Below are 18,253 nucleotides of genomic sequence, written 5' to 3'. Positions count from 1 at the left end.
ACATAGTGGAAGCCTATTTCTAGTCCAAACTTCCAACGGTGACATCTCTGTTCAGAATAAAGTAATTGGACTGAAATTTTCAATATTTTCTTATTTTATCATCTATTTTTTAATTATTATAGCAAGAATGGCCAACTCTTTATTAAACTCTTAACTAATGTATCTTTAAGATGATTCATTAGATGGAGAGACCAGCTTAGGGAACCAATATACTAGTTGGAGGTCCGATATATAGGAAATTATAAGTTGTTAAATTGTTGCTGTTAATTATTTATTCCTGAAATAAAGTGTTGAAGATCCATTTCAAGAATCTGTATTCATTTCTCATACTTAGAGAACACATGTTGACAAGCTAAAAAGCTTAATATGATGGCAGTTTCTGTGGAATCTATAAATATTGATTCGTTTATGGGGTGACAATCTGTTCTCGTTGGCAATAGGTCTATAGATAAAAGGCCAGTGTTGAGATATGACCAATTTTGTGTTCCATCATTGACACAATAAGCCAATATGAAATTTAGAATAAGTAAACAAGCCAACTTCAACTTTAGTTTCCAAAACAAAAATTTGATTGGAAAAAGCATCATGACTAATAGAAATAACATATGAGATCAACCCAATTCATTATTTGAGATTTACTTGATTAAAACAGGTTTAGCTCCTTTAAACTATTTATATAATCCCTCCTAAATTCTAAATTAGCATTAAAAGCAATAATCAGTTTTCATTATGTTAACAGCATGACCATAAGATTATCATGTGGTAGTGAATTTTAATCTGCAAAAATCTTCAACTTGGTATATAAATAGTTAAGGCCAAACCTATGTAATTTTCCGTTCTTCTAAATAACTAGCCACTCGAGTCTTTTGCAAAATGTTTTGTCTAGAATTTGAAATCTTATAAATTTTTAACTTTAAGATTTTGAGAGCAGCCAAGTACTTTTTGTTTTTAAATTATTTATTCCCCCAAAGAAATAAAAAGCAAAACTTTCAATAGATGTTCTTGAAAATAGGATTCAAATTTTACATACAGAATTAAAGTTAAATTTTTTACAATTTCATATTCTTAAAATATGATTTAAGCCACAACTAGGGGAAAACCCTGTTAAAGTGAACAGTAATATCATTGATATAATTTGTATATAATATACCCACTTATGTAAAAAAGATGCTGATACATGTAGGTGGTTTTCATTTTATCTATTATACTATTTGCTGGCTTTTTGATAACATACTTTCAAACATATAATGGTATATTTTGGTGCCAAGACTTTCTAATAGGGGTGGTACAGAAGGCCTCTTCCAGAAAATTTTTGAAAATTCTCTGCAAAATATGGGACTTAGAGTATATGCTGGATATGGAATACACCAGAGGAAAATTGGCTCATTGAGTACTCCCAACCCCTCCCCCTTGGATCCAGCACTGTGTTCATAAATTGTGTCAAGGTTGTCATGTCTGTTTTACTACTGTTATAGGTTGAGAACTATGCCAGCAAGATATCCCTTTACTGTGAAGTATTTAATGGAAACCTGGTACATGTAAGTGGGTTGATCACTGAGAATGACAGAATCAATATTTATTAGCTTTTAAGACTAATTGCTCTTTATCTGTGGAAACCTTTTGTAAACTGTGTTAGGATGTTGTAAGCACAGAGAATATGATTTATTTATATAGGTACATCAATATATGTATTTATAAATAACTGAAAATGAGCTAATTGTTGGATATAAACATGCTTTATGCAGTCATCATACAGGTATTGGCAAATTCAATCCAGATCAGTAGTGTAGTGTGGGTGGGACCAAATAACCAAATGGTGGTTGCCCTAGATTCAAAATTGTTAGAAGACAAAAATTTCTAAAGAAAACAAAATTTGACATAGAAAATCTCCCTAAATGTTGGCAAATAGCATTTTTGCATTGAAAATTTAATAGGCTACACTATATGTAGTAATATGAATGGCAGGGATTTGTGCTAAGGAACATCTATGTAAAATAATTATTTTTGATTAATTATTCTCCATTGCCAAAATATTAGCTATGGTATAAGTTAATTCTGAAACGCAAAGTAAATTGTTTATGAAATATTGTGACAATAACAGGACATGGAGGGCTAAAGACTAGGGATGGAGAAATATGATGGCCGAAACAATATCATTATCTTTACAAATTATTGATTCTAAGTTCATAACCAAAAATATAGAAAGTATGCTGGTTATTTAGATACGTTAACGCAGCTAGAGTTTAGTAAACATGTTGGTCATTTGCATTTTTCAAGGATAAGTTATTGTTTGAAATACATGTGAGTGGAAAATTACTAATTTACCTACGCCAATCGGCACCTATAAAAGAGACCAGGGCTAGAATAATTTTTTTAGACTCGCATTGGATTCTTTAGAGATCAGATACGCGTTGGGTTCTTTAGACGACCATTTCACGATGTAGTGGTTTCCCGAGTCTAGCCACGCTGGTTAGACTTTTACAGGAGTGGGGTTGAGAGAAGGAGATGTTAATTTTAAATATAGTAATGCAGACTATTGTGTAACTATTGTGACATAAAAACATATAGAAAAAAACTATCGTTGATCCTGTTACTTATTTGAGTCGGTATCGTAAGAAAACACAATGGTGAAGTCCTACAAGAAGAAAGATGCAACAGTAGCCAGGCCAGAGCCAACCAACACCTAGACGATCAAGGGCTGTTCCTAAATATGTAGTAAGAAACGATGCATGGGTTATACGTCGGATGTGGCAACTGGGTTTAGCGTCGACCGCTCTCCACGTCTGACAAATGACCCATGGTGCTACATAATATTCGTTACAGGTTTGGTAAAGATATCATATTGTTTCCAACCACATGTAAAATGAATGAATTACTAAACTTGCTAAAGGTACTATTACAATAATGGAAGTTCATGATAAAATATATGGTCATTTTTAATCGGTTTAAGATGTAAATAACTTAAATTTGATGCAGTGTATAAATATTACATATAAGTGACAGTACTATTAAAGATATATTAGTTAAGAGTTTTATAAAGAGTTGACCATTCTTGTTATAATAATTCAAAAATAGATGATAAAAAAAGAAAATATTGAAGATTTCAGTCAAATTATTTTATTCTGAACGGAGTTGTCATTGTTGGAAGTTTGGACTAGAAAAGGCATCAAGCACCGTCTCCAAGAATTGCCGATAGTTTGATTGACAGATGACAACTCCACCCACATATTCTCGATGATCAAGTAACATTCTCAGTGGCTTTGGTACCCTCAATTGGCAGGCCTTTCATTGGCAGTCTCTGGTAGTGACGTCAGTGACTAATGGTAAACGTTAGCTTGGTCAACCATTTATTGATTTAATTTTAAATGGACGACTGTTTAAATCCAAGCCCTCTGAGGGTCTACAGAGTTGATTTTGCGCTTGTCATGTAAATAAAGGTCTATATATTCATTTCTATAACATTTGAAGCCTAAAGTAAGACTTGCAATAGACAGATTTAGCTCTTAGCTAATGTATCTTTATAATGTCTGAATGTCATTTGAGGATTGTTAATCCCCTGCAAACTACAATATTGTGGAAATTTCATCATTAACTGGAATATCAGTGGTTCCATTCAGTATTTACAAAGATACAATGATTTAAAAAAAAATTAAAATTTGGTATCCTCTCCTACCAACAGTATAAACTGGATATGGTCAAAACGGATGTAAACCAAAACCTTCCAAACTCACTTCATTAAAAACACCCAATAATTTGGTCATAACTTACCTGAATATATATATGACTGAATTCTTATTAAATAACAAGTTTTTAATCCATCATTTTGATTTTTTATGGCCGTTTACAAACAAGCCGGCGTCATCTTGAAGTTTTGCTGAAATCTTTTGATGTGCCTCTTTTTTAATGAGATTGAATCTGAGCCTGTAGATTATCTTTTTATTTCTTAATTAAATGTTAAATAATTAATTTGCGTATATTTAAGCTTGGATTAACCTGTGGAAAGTTTGATATTTTACCAAATAAATACAAATGACAGACAACTACACAGCTTTAATTAATGTTAAATGAAATACATGTAGCTGTCTAGTTTTTGTGAAATGAAATTCAATTCTTGTCAACAGTAGTCATTAATAATTACTGGAAACATGATATTTGATACCATATAGCCTGTCTTTTGTTTAGAATAGGACACTACATGCATCCAAACCAATAAGATAAACCTGCTGACAAACTAAGCAGACATTGCAAAAATAAACAGCCGTAAGCGTTCACTGTGCTGTACAGTCCCGGGCCTGTAATGCAGGCTTCACTCAAAATGAAAAACAAAACACAGATATAAAAGAAAGATGCAATAGACATGATGTGATCAGTCTTGATGGGGGTCGTCTCCTGAATGCCGTTTCCTGATAACAATTGAGGCTACAGTGTTATTAAAATGAGTGAAGTAATTTTACTGAAATTTTGAGCATATTCCCTCTACATTATCAATTTTTTAACTGTTACAGTGAGAACTGTCAGCTCTTTATCTAATCTCCCATACTGCCGCTTTAATTAATGGTAATTAATTACTTTAATGTAATGTGTATTGGTTATTAATTAGCCTACATTGCTAAAAATCGGAAAGTAATTGTAACGATATTTAAAATGTAATGAAAGTAATTCACTAAATTTGTAATGTAATAGACCCAGCTGTGCAGAAATAACAATATTTTATTGTCTAAACTTTAATGTCAGGTAAACTTTCACTTGAACAGTTAGGCAAATTAAAACCTGGTACATTTGTGTTTGACGTAATTCTATTATCATTTTCTGTTTATTTCAGAGGATGTAAAAATTTGTAGTATTGTGTCTTAGGTGCTTTTTGTAAATACTTTAGGAATCGTACAATAGACATCTAAAAAAATATATTGGTGATTTTAAATATACTCTTCCCATTTGTCAGGAAAATTATGATACTTTCGAAAATTAGGTATTTGGGGCAAAGATTTTAACAATTCTGTCAGGATATCTTCCCTTCAACTCCCTAGCCTCCATCAACGATTCTATGTACCATCATATTAATGTTGGTACAAGAGTCAAGTATGCTTCCTGCGTGACAAGGAATGTATGCATGCTAATCAATTTGATGGCATGAAAAATGAAGGCATACATATATGCTAGTGTATAAAAGCCCTACCAACAATTGGAATTATAAACACCGATGTACAGGCAAATTAGCGAAACAACCATAATCAGTGTTCAAGACAATTAAATTCCTCTCAAATCTGTGATTAAGTTTACAATATGGTCAGACCAATTTAATTTTATGTTTTTCTTTGTCTTGATGAAAAACAGTGACACTCGAGTCTTGTAAAAGATTTTTTTGTTAAAGATTTCAAAACATTCTAATTTGGAACTAAAACCGTTTGAGAAGAGCAACCAAGATATTTTTGTTTTTAAATTAGGTTTTTTTTTCCCTAAAGAATTAGGAACTAGAAGTTTAAATGAATAAAAAATTTAAATGTGTGTGGTCTAAATAGCTTTGTTATCAGTTGTGCTTTTGATGTATTTGATTATCTGAGTTATAATAAGAAGCTTATCAAAGATTTAAAATGTTAACATCCTTTTCCGTATTCACTGACTGGTAATTGAAAATGGCACTCTGCTATATATGTATGTTAGTCAGTATTCATGCTTCAAAAACAACTTCTATCTTATGATCATGTTTTCTCCTTTTTATTTGAATTAGCTTTGTTAATTTATAAAGTGATTGTGTGTGTATTTGTGTGTGTGTAAAAGATCAAAAATGGGAAGATTAAGGCATAGGTTGCCACGGAATAAGAATTGTACTAAAGCAGTAACTTCGATCTCTAAGGATGTCAATTTTATGTTATGTTTAGGGTCAATCTGATTAAAACACAGATCCTATTTTGTTACGTTTTTTTATAGTTCAAAATTTTGTTTTACTTGTCTTTCCTACACTTGGATCAGGGCACTATTTCACAAAAACTTAAACTAAAATCACTAAAATAGATTTTAACTAAAATCAAAATGAAATTTTAAATATTATGTGTTTCACGAAGATCGATTGTAACTTAAAATGCAATTTTAATAGATTTTAGTTAAAATTGCTTGCGCCCGCGCAGTGCACAATTCCGGCAAGGGCACTTGGTGTGTAAGCGTAAATGCTTCGGAACTGAAAACTGTTGCCAGGTTGAGAGAGAGAGAGAAATGGGGTTTAACGTCCACTTGACACAAACTAGGTCATTTTGGGACTAACATATGGTTTAGTTTTATTTCAATAATTCGCTTGCGCGTAGGGGTCCTTAGCAGTGGGAGGAAACCGGAGGACCCGGAGAAAACCAACGAGGCTGGACAGGCGACCCTACTCCTTGTCACGTACAACCGGGGATTCGAAACCACGGCAGTTGACTCAATGACAGGTCTTATGATACAGCACGCACGTGCTAACCATTCGGCCATCCAACCCCCCTGTCGCCAGGTTGAACTAACTGTTACAATACCAATGAGGAGAGTTTCATACGTTGTAGCAATGTATCGGCAATGTCGGCAAAGCCCGACCCGCGAGCACCGTAGGTGCGAATCGCGCGAACACCCCTATGCACATGCAAATTTTATTGATATACGCTGTGTTATTAACGAACGCCTTTATTAAGAAATAATAATAAATTCATAATATTAAAATTTAATTTCAGATAGGCCCATAAAATTTTTCAATAAATGCATTTGAGAATAAAGATTATCTTTTTAGAAATCATCATAACCCCAAAACCATACGAGTAAATACTTTGCATATGGCGTGTCTAGTATTATAGGACTGTAGACCTTCTAATACCAAGAAATTGGCAATTTTAAACGAGTGTAGGCCTACAAAGATATTTTTTATATACTTTAGATATGAAGTGAGTGTAGATTATATATATCTATATGTCGCAATAGATCTAACAACGTAGGTCTAATCAATGTTTGTTAATGTCGTGATTTTAAGTTAGGAGAGGGTGACGTCTGTCCAAAGTTAAAATTGATTTTAGTTAAAATTGTCCCTAAAATAGTTTTGTGAAACGCCACTATTTAAAGTTAAGATAAAATTTTAACTTACAATATTATTTTAGTGGATTTTATCTAAAATGCATCTATCTTCAGTTAGGATGGAATTTTAGTTTAAGACGATTTTAAGGAGATTTAAGTTTTTGTGAAACAGGGCCCTGGAAGAGTTGTTATATAACAGGTGTCCTGGTTGACGAGAGGGATTAGTGAATGAAACAGTCTGCTGCTGTGATTTCTTGGCGGACGGTGCACAGAACTGTGGGTATCCCACTAGAAACATCAACGCTGATTGTTTAATCAGATATCTGACGTCATAGGTTAAAAAAGCCGCTTATATGACTCCTGCCGTGACCTATCATTACAACCGGTCAGATCTTCATGTAGTGGAGGCTATCGAGAGTATAAAAAACGAAACAAAATATTTTGGTTTTTCCTTTCTGCTTTATTTTTGAAGATCTGATTTGGCTATTGTACCTAAGACTTTCTCCAGTTTCCTTCCAAAAGAACTATCTTATATATTAAGTCTGAAAGTGATCTAGTTAAATTGTATTTATAGAATGTTAAACCACATAAATCCTTCCTTTGATTCCTAGAATTAGTAATCTTATGATGGATGATATTATTCTATAAATTTTTTTCTGGTTTCTATTTCAGTTGTCTCTCGTCATCTCCTTGAATTAGCTAACTGCACTCCAAGAGCTGTAGAACAGTTTCCTAAAGGTCTTTTTACACAGGAACAGAGGAAGAATGGTGCTCTGGTTATCCATGTTCTCGTGGTTATTTATATGTTCCTAGCCTTAGCTGTTATATGTGATTATTATTTTGTGCCTTCTTTAGAAGTATTATGTGAATGTAAGTATTCAGAGCATCTGGGGAATTGTGGCACTCAACAGTTAATTAATAACATGGTTCTCATTAGTCTAGGTGTTTGTATTAAAGTAAAGTGAGGAAATGATTATTACTGTCTGAACCGTGCTAAATTTTAAATGGATATCTTCGATTGTGAACAAACTACTGAATAATTGTTATTAAAAACTTGCCTATGTCTTTGAAATCAACTCCGGTTAAATAAAATCCATTGCACAATTAAATATCCCAACGATAAAAGAAGTTCTCTCTTTAAAAGTCAATGTTTTTGCTTGTATTTTCGACTGTGTTCATCACAACATTGTACATGTCACGTGACTCATCATAATATGTTGAAGGGGGGTAATGGTTGATAAATTTTGACAATCTCGTGTGTTGCAATCACAACAACGTGGGATCTTTTCGATCGTTTGAGTTTGGGCAACAAAAATAGAAACTGAACACAATAACATTAATTTGGAAACAATTGATTGTCAGTCTACTAAATTTTATTCACTATGAATATATCACCGATTACACGAATACTCATAAATATAATATTGCTTTTCACATCATCATCACCCCATAATTGTATATTATATTATATATATATTTTAATAAATTATATTAGGCCCTACAGTACATCCCTGTCAATTATATGTGGCTAACATTTATAAATAAACACACTTTATTTCATAATTTTAATTGATAATATTTCATAACGCGGAATCTTATCCCAATGCTCTGTGGTTATAAGTCTATTTTCAAAGTTTTATGATTACCACAAAAACCATGAAAAAAGGCCACCGCTTCTGAATAATTTCCATATTTAATTCACGTTCCGACTGTTCATGTCAATAATATTCTTGATTAAATTACTTTTTTTTTGTTTATTCGACAGATACTGAAATCGAAACATTCTTGATAAGAAAAGTTCGGGATGTCTAAACATCGTTTATCGTCTTTAGAAAAATATATTTAAAACAAAAAATCACTTGTCAAAAGAGGCATCGCAGATTGCGTGTATTATTGGGTCTTGTGTGTTAATTATGCAGACTGTGAGAAAAACTTGTGCAAGTTTCGCGCTAAACTTAACCATTTTCACTCCATCTGTGTAGCATACAATAAATCATATGGCATGGTATCTTTTACGATGATTTCAAACACACAGGTAAGCTTATAATAACCAAAGATAAGTAGTTTGTTCATAATTGAAGAAATCCGTTCAAAATTTACGACGGTTCAGACAGTAGTTTTCTCCCATCAAGTTATCTCTATAAGGATATCATTAGAAAGACAATATTGTCTAATAAATGAGAAAAATATTGATGACCAAAAGATGAGCTATTAAAACTGTTTACATATTCAACACAATTTATTTTGAGTGTCCCTAGTTCTTTGAAGAAAGCAGTCAACTTAATTAAAATGTGTCTGTCACACTTTCTGGAACACAATAACTCTGTCTTCTCTTAAACATGCATTATGCAAGAGCTAAATCTGCCTATTGCAGGTCTTTCTTTAGGCCTGAAATGTTTTCTAAAGTATTAATTAGACATTAATTAACAGATCCAGGCCTTAATCAACTCTCGATGGCATCAGATTTCTCCGATATTAAATAGATTAGAATGGTTCAGCGATACTTTGATTTAATCAAATATGGAGGACTGAGACTTAGCTTTGATCAACCAGTACGGTGGTTCAAATTATTGCACACGTCTGTCAAACCTTCAAAGGCTAATATCTTTGCTTGCAATAGAGTAATTTGAATGAAATTTTCAAATTATTCATTTTACATCATCTTTTTTCGAACTATTATAGCAAGAATGGCTAGTTCTTTATCTAAATCTTACATAATGTATCTTTAAGGTAGCATCATTTATTAGTTGGTATTTATAATTGAAAAAACACCCCCAAAACAACCAAATATAACATCATAAATGACTAAAAAATGAAAACAATACGATAAATCTCTGGAATGATTAATCTGAAATAATATGGTTTAGATTATATGAATAAACTGAATTTAAAATTCCCCGAAATACTAGATAATAACTACAAATTTTGGAGGTATTTTTATTATTTTGCAGTTTTAAATCTTGAATCAGATGTAGCTGGTGCTACTTTTATGGCTGCAGGAAGCTCAGCACCAGAATTAGCTACCGCTGTAATTGGAGTTTTTATTGCCAAAGTGAGTAATGGGAAATGTCATCTGCTTCTTGTAAGAGATATTATGGGGATTTATCTTACTACATTTACATTTGTTTACTGAATTGTAAGGACAGGAGACCTATTAATCTCATGTCTTTAATACACTTGATCTTTACAACAGTTCTACACAGGATATCCTCAAATAATAATAATTCACCAAGAACAAGTTCGTCTATCCTTGTAAATATTACTTAATTGATTTTGTATTAATTCTGTTTTTATGTTTCCATATGGTTCACATCATTTCCGTTCATGTACATACATGTTTATTGACAAAAAACAAGACTTTGGCTTAAAGGAGCTAACTGCCTTTATTTCAATTAGTGGTGAGAATAAAATCGATATGATTATATTTTCATTCTGTAATATTCATTGGAACCTAGTCTTTTTACAAATTTAGTTTTGTTTCAGAATTAATTCTCCACTGTGGAATACAAAAATCAACTATATCTCAATATTGACTCTATCAGCTGTGGGCCTAAAATTCTAAAAATCAAACAGCCCCCCCCCCCCTTTCCCTAATCAACAAATATATTAATTAAAACAACACTTCTATTTTATACCCAAAGAAATCTAGTCATTTTGATATTAATTATTCATATGTGAAACAACATGTGCAATATTCCTAACCTGTTGTTTATATGTCAGTAAACAATTTGCTATACATGTGTAGGTGTTACTAACTTGTTAGTGTATTTTGATACAAATGATAATTTTTTTTATTTCAGGATGATGTTGGACTGGGAACTGTTGTAGGTTCAGCTATATATAATGTTATGTTTGTTATTAGTATATGTGGATTGTTTGCTGGGTCGGTAAGTTACGCCAAACTTCTGCTCAGTAATGTCTTTAATAGCCAAAATTGATTTCAAATGATACTTTAATATCCAGTCTGTCAGAAAACAAATTAAGTTGTGGTTAACCAGGTATTGTCTGTCGGGAGGGTGGGAAAGAATTGGGCTTATCAAGAAATTATGAAATGATACACCTGACAAAATTTATATATATCACACTTTTGTACATAAGATAACAATCTTTACAAATAAAGGTTAAATGAGACAAGTTTTTATTGACCAAGAGAGTCTAGGATATCTTTCTTTATTAACTTGGATACCAGGTGACTTTGAAGTAATTATTACTGTTCCTATGTGTTTCTTATCAGATATTTCACATTTGTATTTATGTGTAGAAATAATCAGAGATTCAATCAATTTCTTGCTCGAAGAGAAGCTGGATGATGTGGGTGGACCATTAACAGATTATATAATCTGTCATATTTTTATGCTGAAGCAATTTCAGATATTAGACTTCAAATATGAATTCTAAGCAAATAGAAATCGTTTTCATAATTGAATATTATTCAGAATATTTGATACACTACTACTCACATTAACATCTGCTTTGTGGAACTATTCCTTGAACTATTTATCATAAACAGTTTAACAATAATAAAGTGTTTTTCCAAGAATAGAAGAAACTCCCTGTATGTAAACCTTGAGTTGTATTGATATTATCAAACCAAATATTGTTTTAACTCACAACAAATGTCAGCATAACATAAGAATAATATTAATGTCATAAAGACGTGTTTACACAATAATTATTAATCCATGCAGGTAACACTAAACATTATTAAGGATGGCTAATGCTTTTCTTTTTATCTATTTAATATGTTGATAAAATACTAAGGTTACAAGTATGGAATGAGCAAAATGATTTGAGGGGTTTTCTCCAGAGAAAGACATGTGACCAATATTTTGTGTTAAATTACATTTTTTGTCCGACATTATTTCCAATTTTTCAAGCGATCCATGCATTTCATAACATCCATCTTATTTACTGGATTAATCTGCTAAACATGTTTGCTTAATAACAGCTTGATGATGTGGTCTTTAGATTTCTATTTCCTTGACAGGAGTAGACCATTTAGTCTGCTATGAGAGAAATTTTGCCAAGACAGCAGCTTTCCGGTCTACACTTTGTTGAATTCCAATGGTCAATGGTTCTACACAGGACTTTAGTTTTCTGTCCCATCCGAAAGACTAGACAATGTTTCTTGCCCGACACTCTGTCCTGCACCATTGATAAGAGAAAACCATGCCAGAAAAACCTGATAAACTTTTTCAGGCAACACTGCGAAGAACACTGGCTAGTGAGTCAGCACCTTGCTCACTGAGCCACGCTGACATTTACTCCCCCACAGATGCCATAACAATAGATATAAAACTATTTAATCTATTTAATGGTCTACCTTGTTGATCTATATTTGCTATACAATATACAGGGATAATTACATACTATTTACAGAGGTTTATAAATATAACTGCTTTAACTTCAAACAATACCATATAAATCCATTCATGCCTTTAATGGCTTTATTTGTATCAGATAATGTTATGTTTTAATCAACTTTGACAGTACATGGAACAATTGAAATGAAATGGGGGTTTAACGTCTGACTTTTCTGCACCACCAGACTAACAAAGATGTACATATATCCTATGCCGAGTGCTATGAGGGAAATTTTGCCTGAACACAAGCTTTCCAGCCTATTCTTTATCTAATTGTCCCCCACCTTTTGGGACACAATAACATTCCATCTAATTGAGCTAGAAGGTTCAAACCTGGGGTAAGTGTTTATTACCTGAATGCCTTGTTGGAATAAGAAGATGAGCATATTCTGCATAGGCTATACAGAGATAAGCAATTTGATTGGTTGATGCTTTTGGACACGATAATTTTGGCGTGTCTAGTTTTTCAAGTGGCCAGATAAACCGAGGCGTGCACATAAAATAAACTTTGTTAGAATTGGCCGTAGCGCTGCTGTCTGGGCAAAATTTCACAAATGAAATGAAATGGGATTTAACATCTTACTGTTCTGCTCCGAACTGGGTTAATAAAGACGAGCATACGCCATATAGTGTGCTATGAGGGAAATTTTGCCCGGACAGCGGCACTACGGCTTACTCTTATTTATATCGAATTCCAACTGTAAAGGGATCTTTTACTTGCATGCCAACGTGTACACGGGACCTCGTTTTATTTTGTCCCATCAGGACGACTAGACAGCTGTCCTTGTCAGGCCCTCCGTCCTGCATCACTGACAAGGATGAACTTTCTCGGCCAATAAGTGGATCGAACACCCAACCTCCAGGATAGCGAGCCAGCGTCTTACCCACTTAGCCACCGTGACCCCCGCAAAAATTCACATAAAGAACACTTCATTAACCAAGTTGGTGGGGAAGATAAGATTTTATTGTATCGAAACATCCATTGAGGACAGCATACACTATAAACATATGTACATGTCATAAATAACAATAAGTGATATTTGGCAAAAAAACAACAACAAAAAACAAAACAGGTGCATTTTCAAGAATGAAACAAAAGTAAGATCTGATAAGATGATGAATTATTGATGGAAAAGTTGATTGTTTGGAGATTTAATTAAGACGATCACACCATGGCAGTACATAGTACTAGTACCGTTTTATGAAGAAGAAGAAGAATTTTATTGCATCGGAACGCGTTCTTTGAGGACAGCATACAATATACAAAGTATTAAATACAAGTATGGATGGGCATAAATTCAGAGCACTCATATAAATAGACAGTATAAAACCTGCAAACATGATTATAGGAAAATATGAAACAAAACGTACGATAAACATCTGACATTATCCGTGTAGTAAAGCACAAAAGCAGAGATAAAACTCACATTTTAAAAAGAAGATGGGAAGCTTCTTCAAGCCATACATTTATTTGGCATGGCTTTCTTGAACTCATTACTGACTGATACGGATTTAAAAGCCAAAAAAGTGGTTTTAATAAAGATGGATGATTTTAATTTGAAAGTGGTTTTGCAATGGTTAATCACCCTCTTCACGGAAGCAAAATTGACAAAGTAAAAAGTAATTTCAATTGTAAATGCGAAATTAAAGCATGTGAAGAAATTTGTTTGAAAGAAATTATTTAAAGGCAATGTTTGGACAAAATCTTTGTCCGGATCTGATATTTGAGCCATTGAAATGAAATGGTGTTTAACGTCCTACAGTTCTGCTCTGACTGTGCTAATGAATACAGTGTGCTATGAGGAGAATTTTGCCTGGACAGTGGCACTATGACATCTCTTATTTTGAATTCCAACTGTCAAGGTTTCTGTACACAGGACCTGGGTTTTTTGTCCCACCTGAACGACTATCCGTTGTCCCTTGCCAGGCCCTCCGTTCTGCACCACTGACACTGGGAATCTTGCCAGAAAATCCTGATGAACTTTCTCGACCATCTCCAGAATTGAGACCTCCAGATTAGCAAGCTAATTTCGAACTAACCAATTCGCACTAGAGTAGAGAAAGAATGCTACCAGGTGAATAATTAAGTAAGTTAGTCCTGATATTAGTATGCATTGGGTGGGGGAGAGTGGTTAGGGGCTATTGATATCAGCATGCCTCCATCAAAGCCAACGCTGACGAATATCCAGATACCAAATACAGCACACACTGCGTTGAAAAAAGATAAAATAACGTGACCTATGTGCACTAATGAATGATGGGTCATTTATGGCTCTTTACCTTGCTACTAGACACAGACACAGGGGCCCTTGCCATGAAGTCAAAGGGGCCCTTTTCTCTGATTTGGGGCCCTTTTTCTTGGACTTGCGGGCAATTTTCTTGTACTTCGGGCCCTTTCACTGGACTCATGGGGGCTCATGTCAAATTTTCTCTCCAGATTTGGTGTTTTCTTTGGGTAATATTTTTGCAGATTTTCACATTTTTGTCGGGTTGGGGCTGGCACCTGTGGCACACCTCTGCTATAATCTGCTGCTGGCAATTTGATTGGCCAAGACTTCAGAATGTAACAACACTGCTTTTAATTGAGGTAGAATGTTTAAACTTGTTGTAGATGTTCATTCGATGAATGTCTTGGACTCTTGACCGAGTTCAATGATTAACATTTTCAGCTAAAGCAGAGCTAAGCAGAGCTAAGCAGAGCTAAGCAATTTCATTGATCAATGCTTTGGGACAAGATATATTTGATTCTATCTGATAGAGAGTGATGAAACTTAGTGTAAAGTTGATTCTAAATTATGGAGAGTGATGAAACTTAGTGTAGCGTTTCACTGCCAGGTACCGGTAATTCAAAACCTTGACTGAGTTTGATCGTGAACATTTTCTGCTTAAACAAAGAAAAGATAACCAGTTTGATTGCTCGATACATTTAAAAAAAATAAATGTGCAAGTAATTAATATCTGTCATCTATTTATTTTGGGATTGTGGCGTGGGGGGGGGGGGGGGGAACATCAGCTTCACTGTTGGCTTGTTCCAGCTGTCATGGGTTCTTAACACACCATGCTGGAAAATCCTAAGGTAATTTCTTAGTGAAGCAGTACCGTCCTGAGGCATTGTGGCTTCCTAAATTCATCAAAATATATATATAAGCCTAATCATTAAGTGGCATTTAGTAATTAATTGAGAAACACATTGTCGAAACATATGTGCCTCTATTGTTTAAATATGTCTGTAATAAGTTGTATAATCAATTCATTTTATACAGTCAGTAGTGTATAAAGAGTATATATTATAATGTAGTGTCGTTAATGAAATTGATTTAAGATTAAACAGTATTTATTCTCAATGTTTACAATTTTTATAGCTGAATTACAGCTGTCAGTTGTTGTATGGTGTAGGATTTATAGTCTAAGAGACTAAATATGCACAGATCCCAGATAGTTCTTCTTAAAAGGTTAATATTTGATGGTCTGAGTGACAACCTTCGTAAAAGGCCATTCGAAATTGAAACAGTCAAGACTAAGTGAATGTCTACAGCATACAAACGTAAAGGGGGGTAGGGTTGCGGCTTGTCAAGTTCACTTATGTCCCACCAACAAAAGCATAGTCATTTCCTACTAACCAATCCATGAGCATAGGCCGCAAATGGAAAGATTACAAAATCATATTCTTAAAAACAGAAGAAGCTTCTGTTCTCTTAGGTCTTGTCTGCATCTCTGCGATATCACTTTTGTGGAAGCAGACGTTACAAAGAACCAAGGTAGTAGAAGTTGTAGTAGTACCTCCGTGCTACCTCTGAAATCATTGCCAACAAATAACGGACAGAAACTTTGATGTATATCCACTTCTTCCTAATACCTGAATGAACACTTTGTCCTTTTGTCACGTTGACACGATTTCATTATTCCTTGATTTGTGATTGTAAAATTTTTAATTTTGATAGGGTTACTCCTTAGTTCCAAATGAACAACCCTGTCAATTTTTAAAAGATTCCATCAAGAATTTTGTTCTGTATCATGTTCACAATAGACCTGGACTGGAAAGATATTTCCTAAACTGGACTTTGTTCTTTTTGATAAAAAATTCTATTGACCGACTGAAGAATCCCTGAAAATTTTAAAAGATCAGTGAAGAACCCTGACCTGCAGAGTGTTCATAAGTAAATTGTAGACAGACTGCTTGGCGTCAGGATGGAGGTATTAAAAATATACGTTCACATATAATGTTTATGTATAGTGAGTGAGCTCAAGTGATTTTGTACTGACATATTATTTTTGGGCCTTTATGTGTGTCTTAATATAAAAATTCCCCTGACAGCATTTAACGCATTACAAGTGATTCCAATCACAATCTGACATTTGTCCATGCAAAAGTTGAAATCTCACAGGAACAATATAAATATGCAGAGGAGTTAATGTCTGGTTTTAGGTTATTAATGATTTTAGGAGATTTTATTCCACTTTTCATTATCATATCTTGAAGGCCAGTGAATGCCAGCCAAGTATTAGTTTGAAATTGAATATTCTGCTCCGTTTAGGTGACACAAGATTTCGGTGCAAAGTACAATAAATAAATTACCCAAGAAAGACCCTCAAAAACATTGGGCAATTCCCCTGCTGCCCATACAGTTTTTCCAGTTGTTCTTTAATGGGTCCCGATCTCAGATAGATGGACCTGGGGTCCTGAATTCAAGATTTTTGTTTGGTATCGACGTCAAAAGTCTAGAACAGAATATCAAAGATTTACGGGAGAGACTCTGCTTTGCCCCCATGTCCCTCGGAGGTTATGGCACCCATGTTAATAAGTCTCTCGACAGTATTTCAGTTTATTAAAAAAAATAAAAGTGGGAAATAGATGTACTGTTATTTTGCATTCACAATCTCATTGAGTTTGAGACAAATTGATCAAGACTTATTTTGAATTTTCGATTTGTACAGTAACCAATCTATCTGCCATGTGTTGTCACCAAAAAATTGATCAGAACCACATACCTTTCTTTATATTTTATCCTATGATTGATAAAATATTATTTTGTTCAGATATATACCATACTCTAATAAAATGTAAACTGAATATTGTTGACTAGTAGACCCCTACCCCCCTCTCCTTCATCCCACCCTCATAAAATGTTACTATTAATTTAAAGATGCAGTAAGAACTAATTCTTCCTATTGCTGGTACTTATTTGGGCTTCAAATGATATATAAACTATTATTTAAACATTAATTTCTCATTACATATTTGTGAAATTATTTTAACAACAACCAGCTCTTTATCCCAAGCTTACATAATGTATCTTTAATAATGTAACTATATACGTATGTTGTTTGGGTTGTTTTTGCATCATACCATGCCTTTAAATTGAATTACTGACTTTCTATAAAATATATGATGTAGTTATTATTATTTGTGTCTCTATTTATGCCTTTTAAGATTATTGATTTCAATCAATATAGGCCTATAAAATATTGGAACAAAGATGATTTGAGTTGGATAATCATTAGTTCATTACATGGGACTAGATCAGTGATTCTCAATCACGGCACACTAAGAAAATGCGAAATATCACGTAATCCCAGTTGAGTATTCACTGGTGTCAACTGGTAAGTTCATAGCATGTTTTCCTTTAATTAGGTTGAGTCATCCTTTGTGTCTATAACTAGTCTGTGTCTACGGCTGTATGCTGTCTATGATTTGCCATGTTTTTATTTCGCAAAATTCAAATATTTTTCATATATATTTAGCCAGGTTTGCCGCTAATTTTTTATGTGTTCCATGGTGTGCCATTGACAAAAAATGTTGAGAACCACTGGACTAGATATTGACAGTTTATTATTGATAAAAGAGTCAAATTAGATTTTGA

The 18,253-nt window shown here is 33.5% G+C and overlaps 1 protein-coding gene across 7 annotated transcripts in view; it reads left to right on the top strand.

Annotated features, from left to right (window-relative positions):
- The window catches only part of LOC126814864 (probable sodium/potassium/calcium exchanger CG1090), a 52,926-nt gene that overhangs the window by 18,265 nt on the left and 16,408 nt on the right, over nucleotides 1-18,253 (top strand). For all 7 annotated transcript variants that reach the window (XM_050540285.2, XM_050540283.2, XM_050540290.2 and 4 more), the window contains exons 2-4: nucleotides 7,702-7,899; nucleotides 9,981-10,081; nucleotides 10,830-10,916. In XM_050540285.2, the coding sequence (XP_050396242.1) occupies nucleotides 7,702-7,899; nucleotides 9,981-10,081; nucleotides 10,830-10,916 (386 nt within the window). The remainder of the gene's footprint in view (nucleotides 1-7,701; nucleotides 7,900-9,980; nucleotides 10,082-10,829; nucleotides 10,917-18,253) is intronic.

This window comes from Patella vulgata, chromosome 3, assembly GCF_932274485.2.
Source record: "Patella vulgata chromosome 3, xgPatVulg1.2, whole genome shotgun sequence".
NCBI classification, from domain to species: domain Eukaryota; kingdom Metazoa; phylum Mollusca; class Gastropoda; family Patellidae; genus Patella; species Patella vulgata.
The sequence above is the reverse complement of the archived record's forward strand: the minus strand, read 5'-3'. Positions and strand labels throughout refer to the sequence as shown.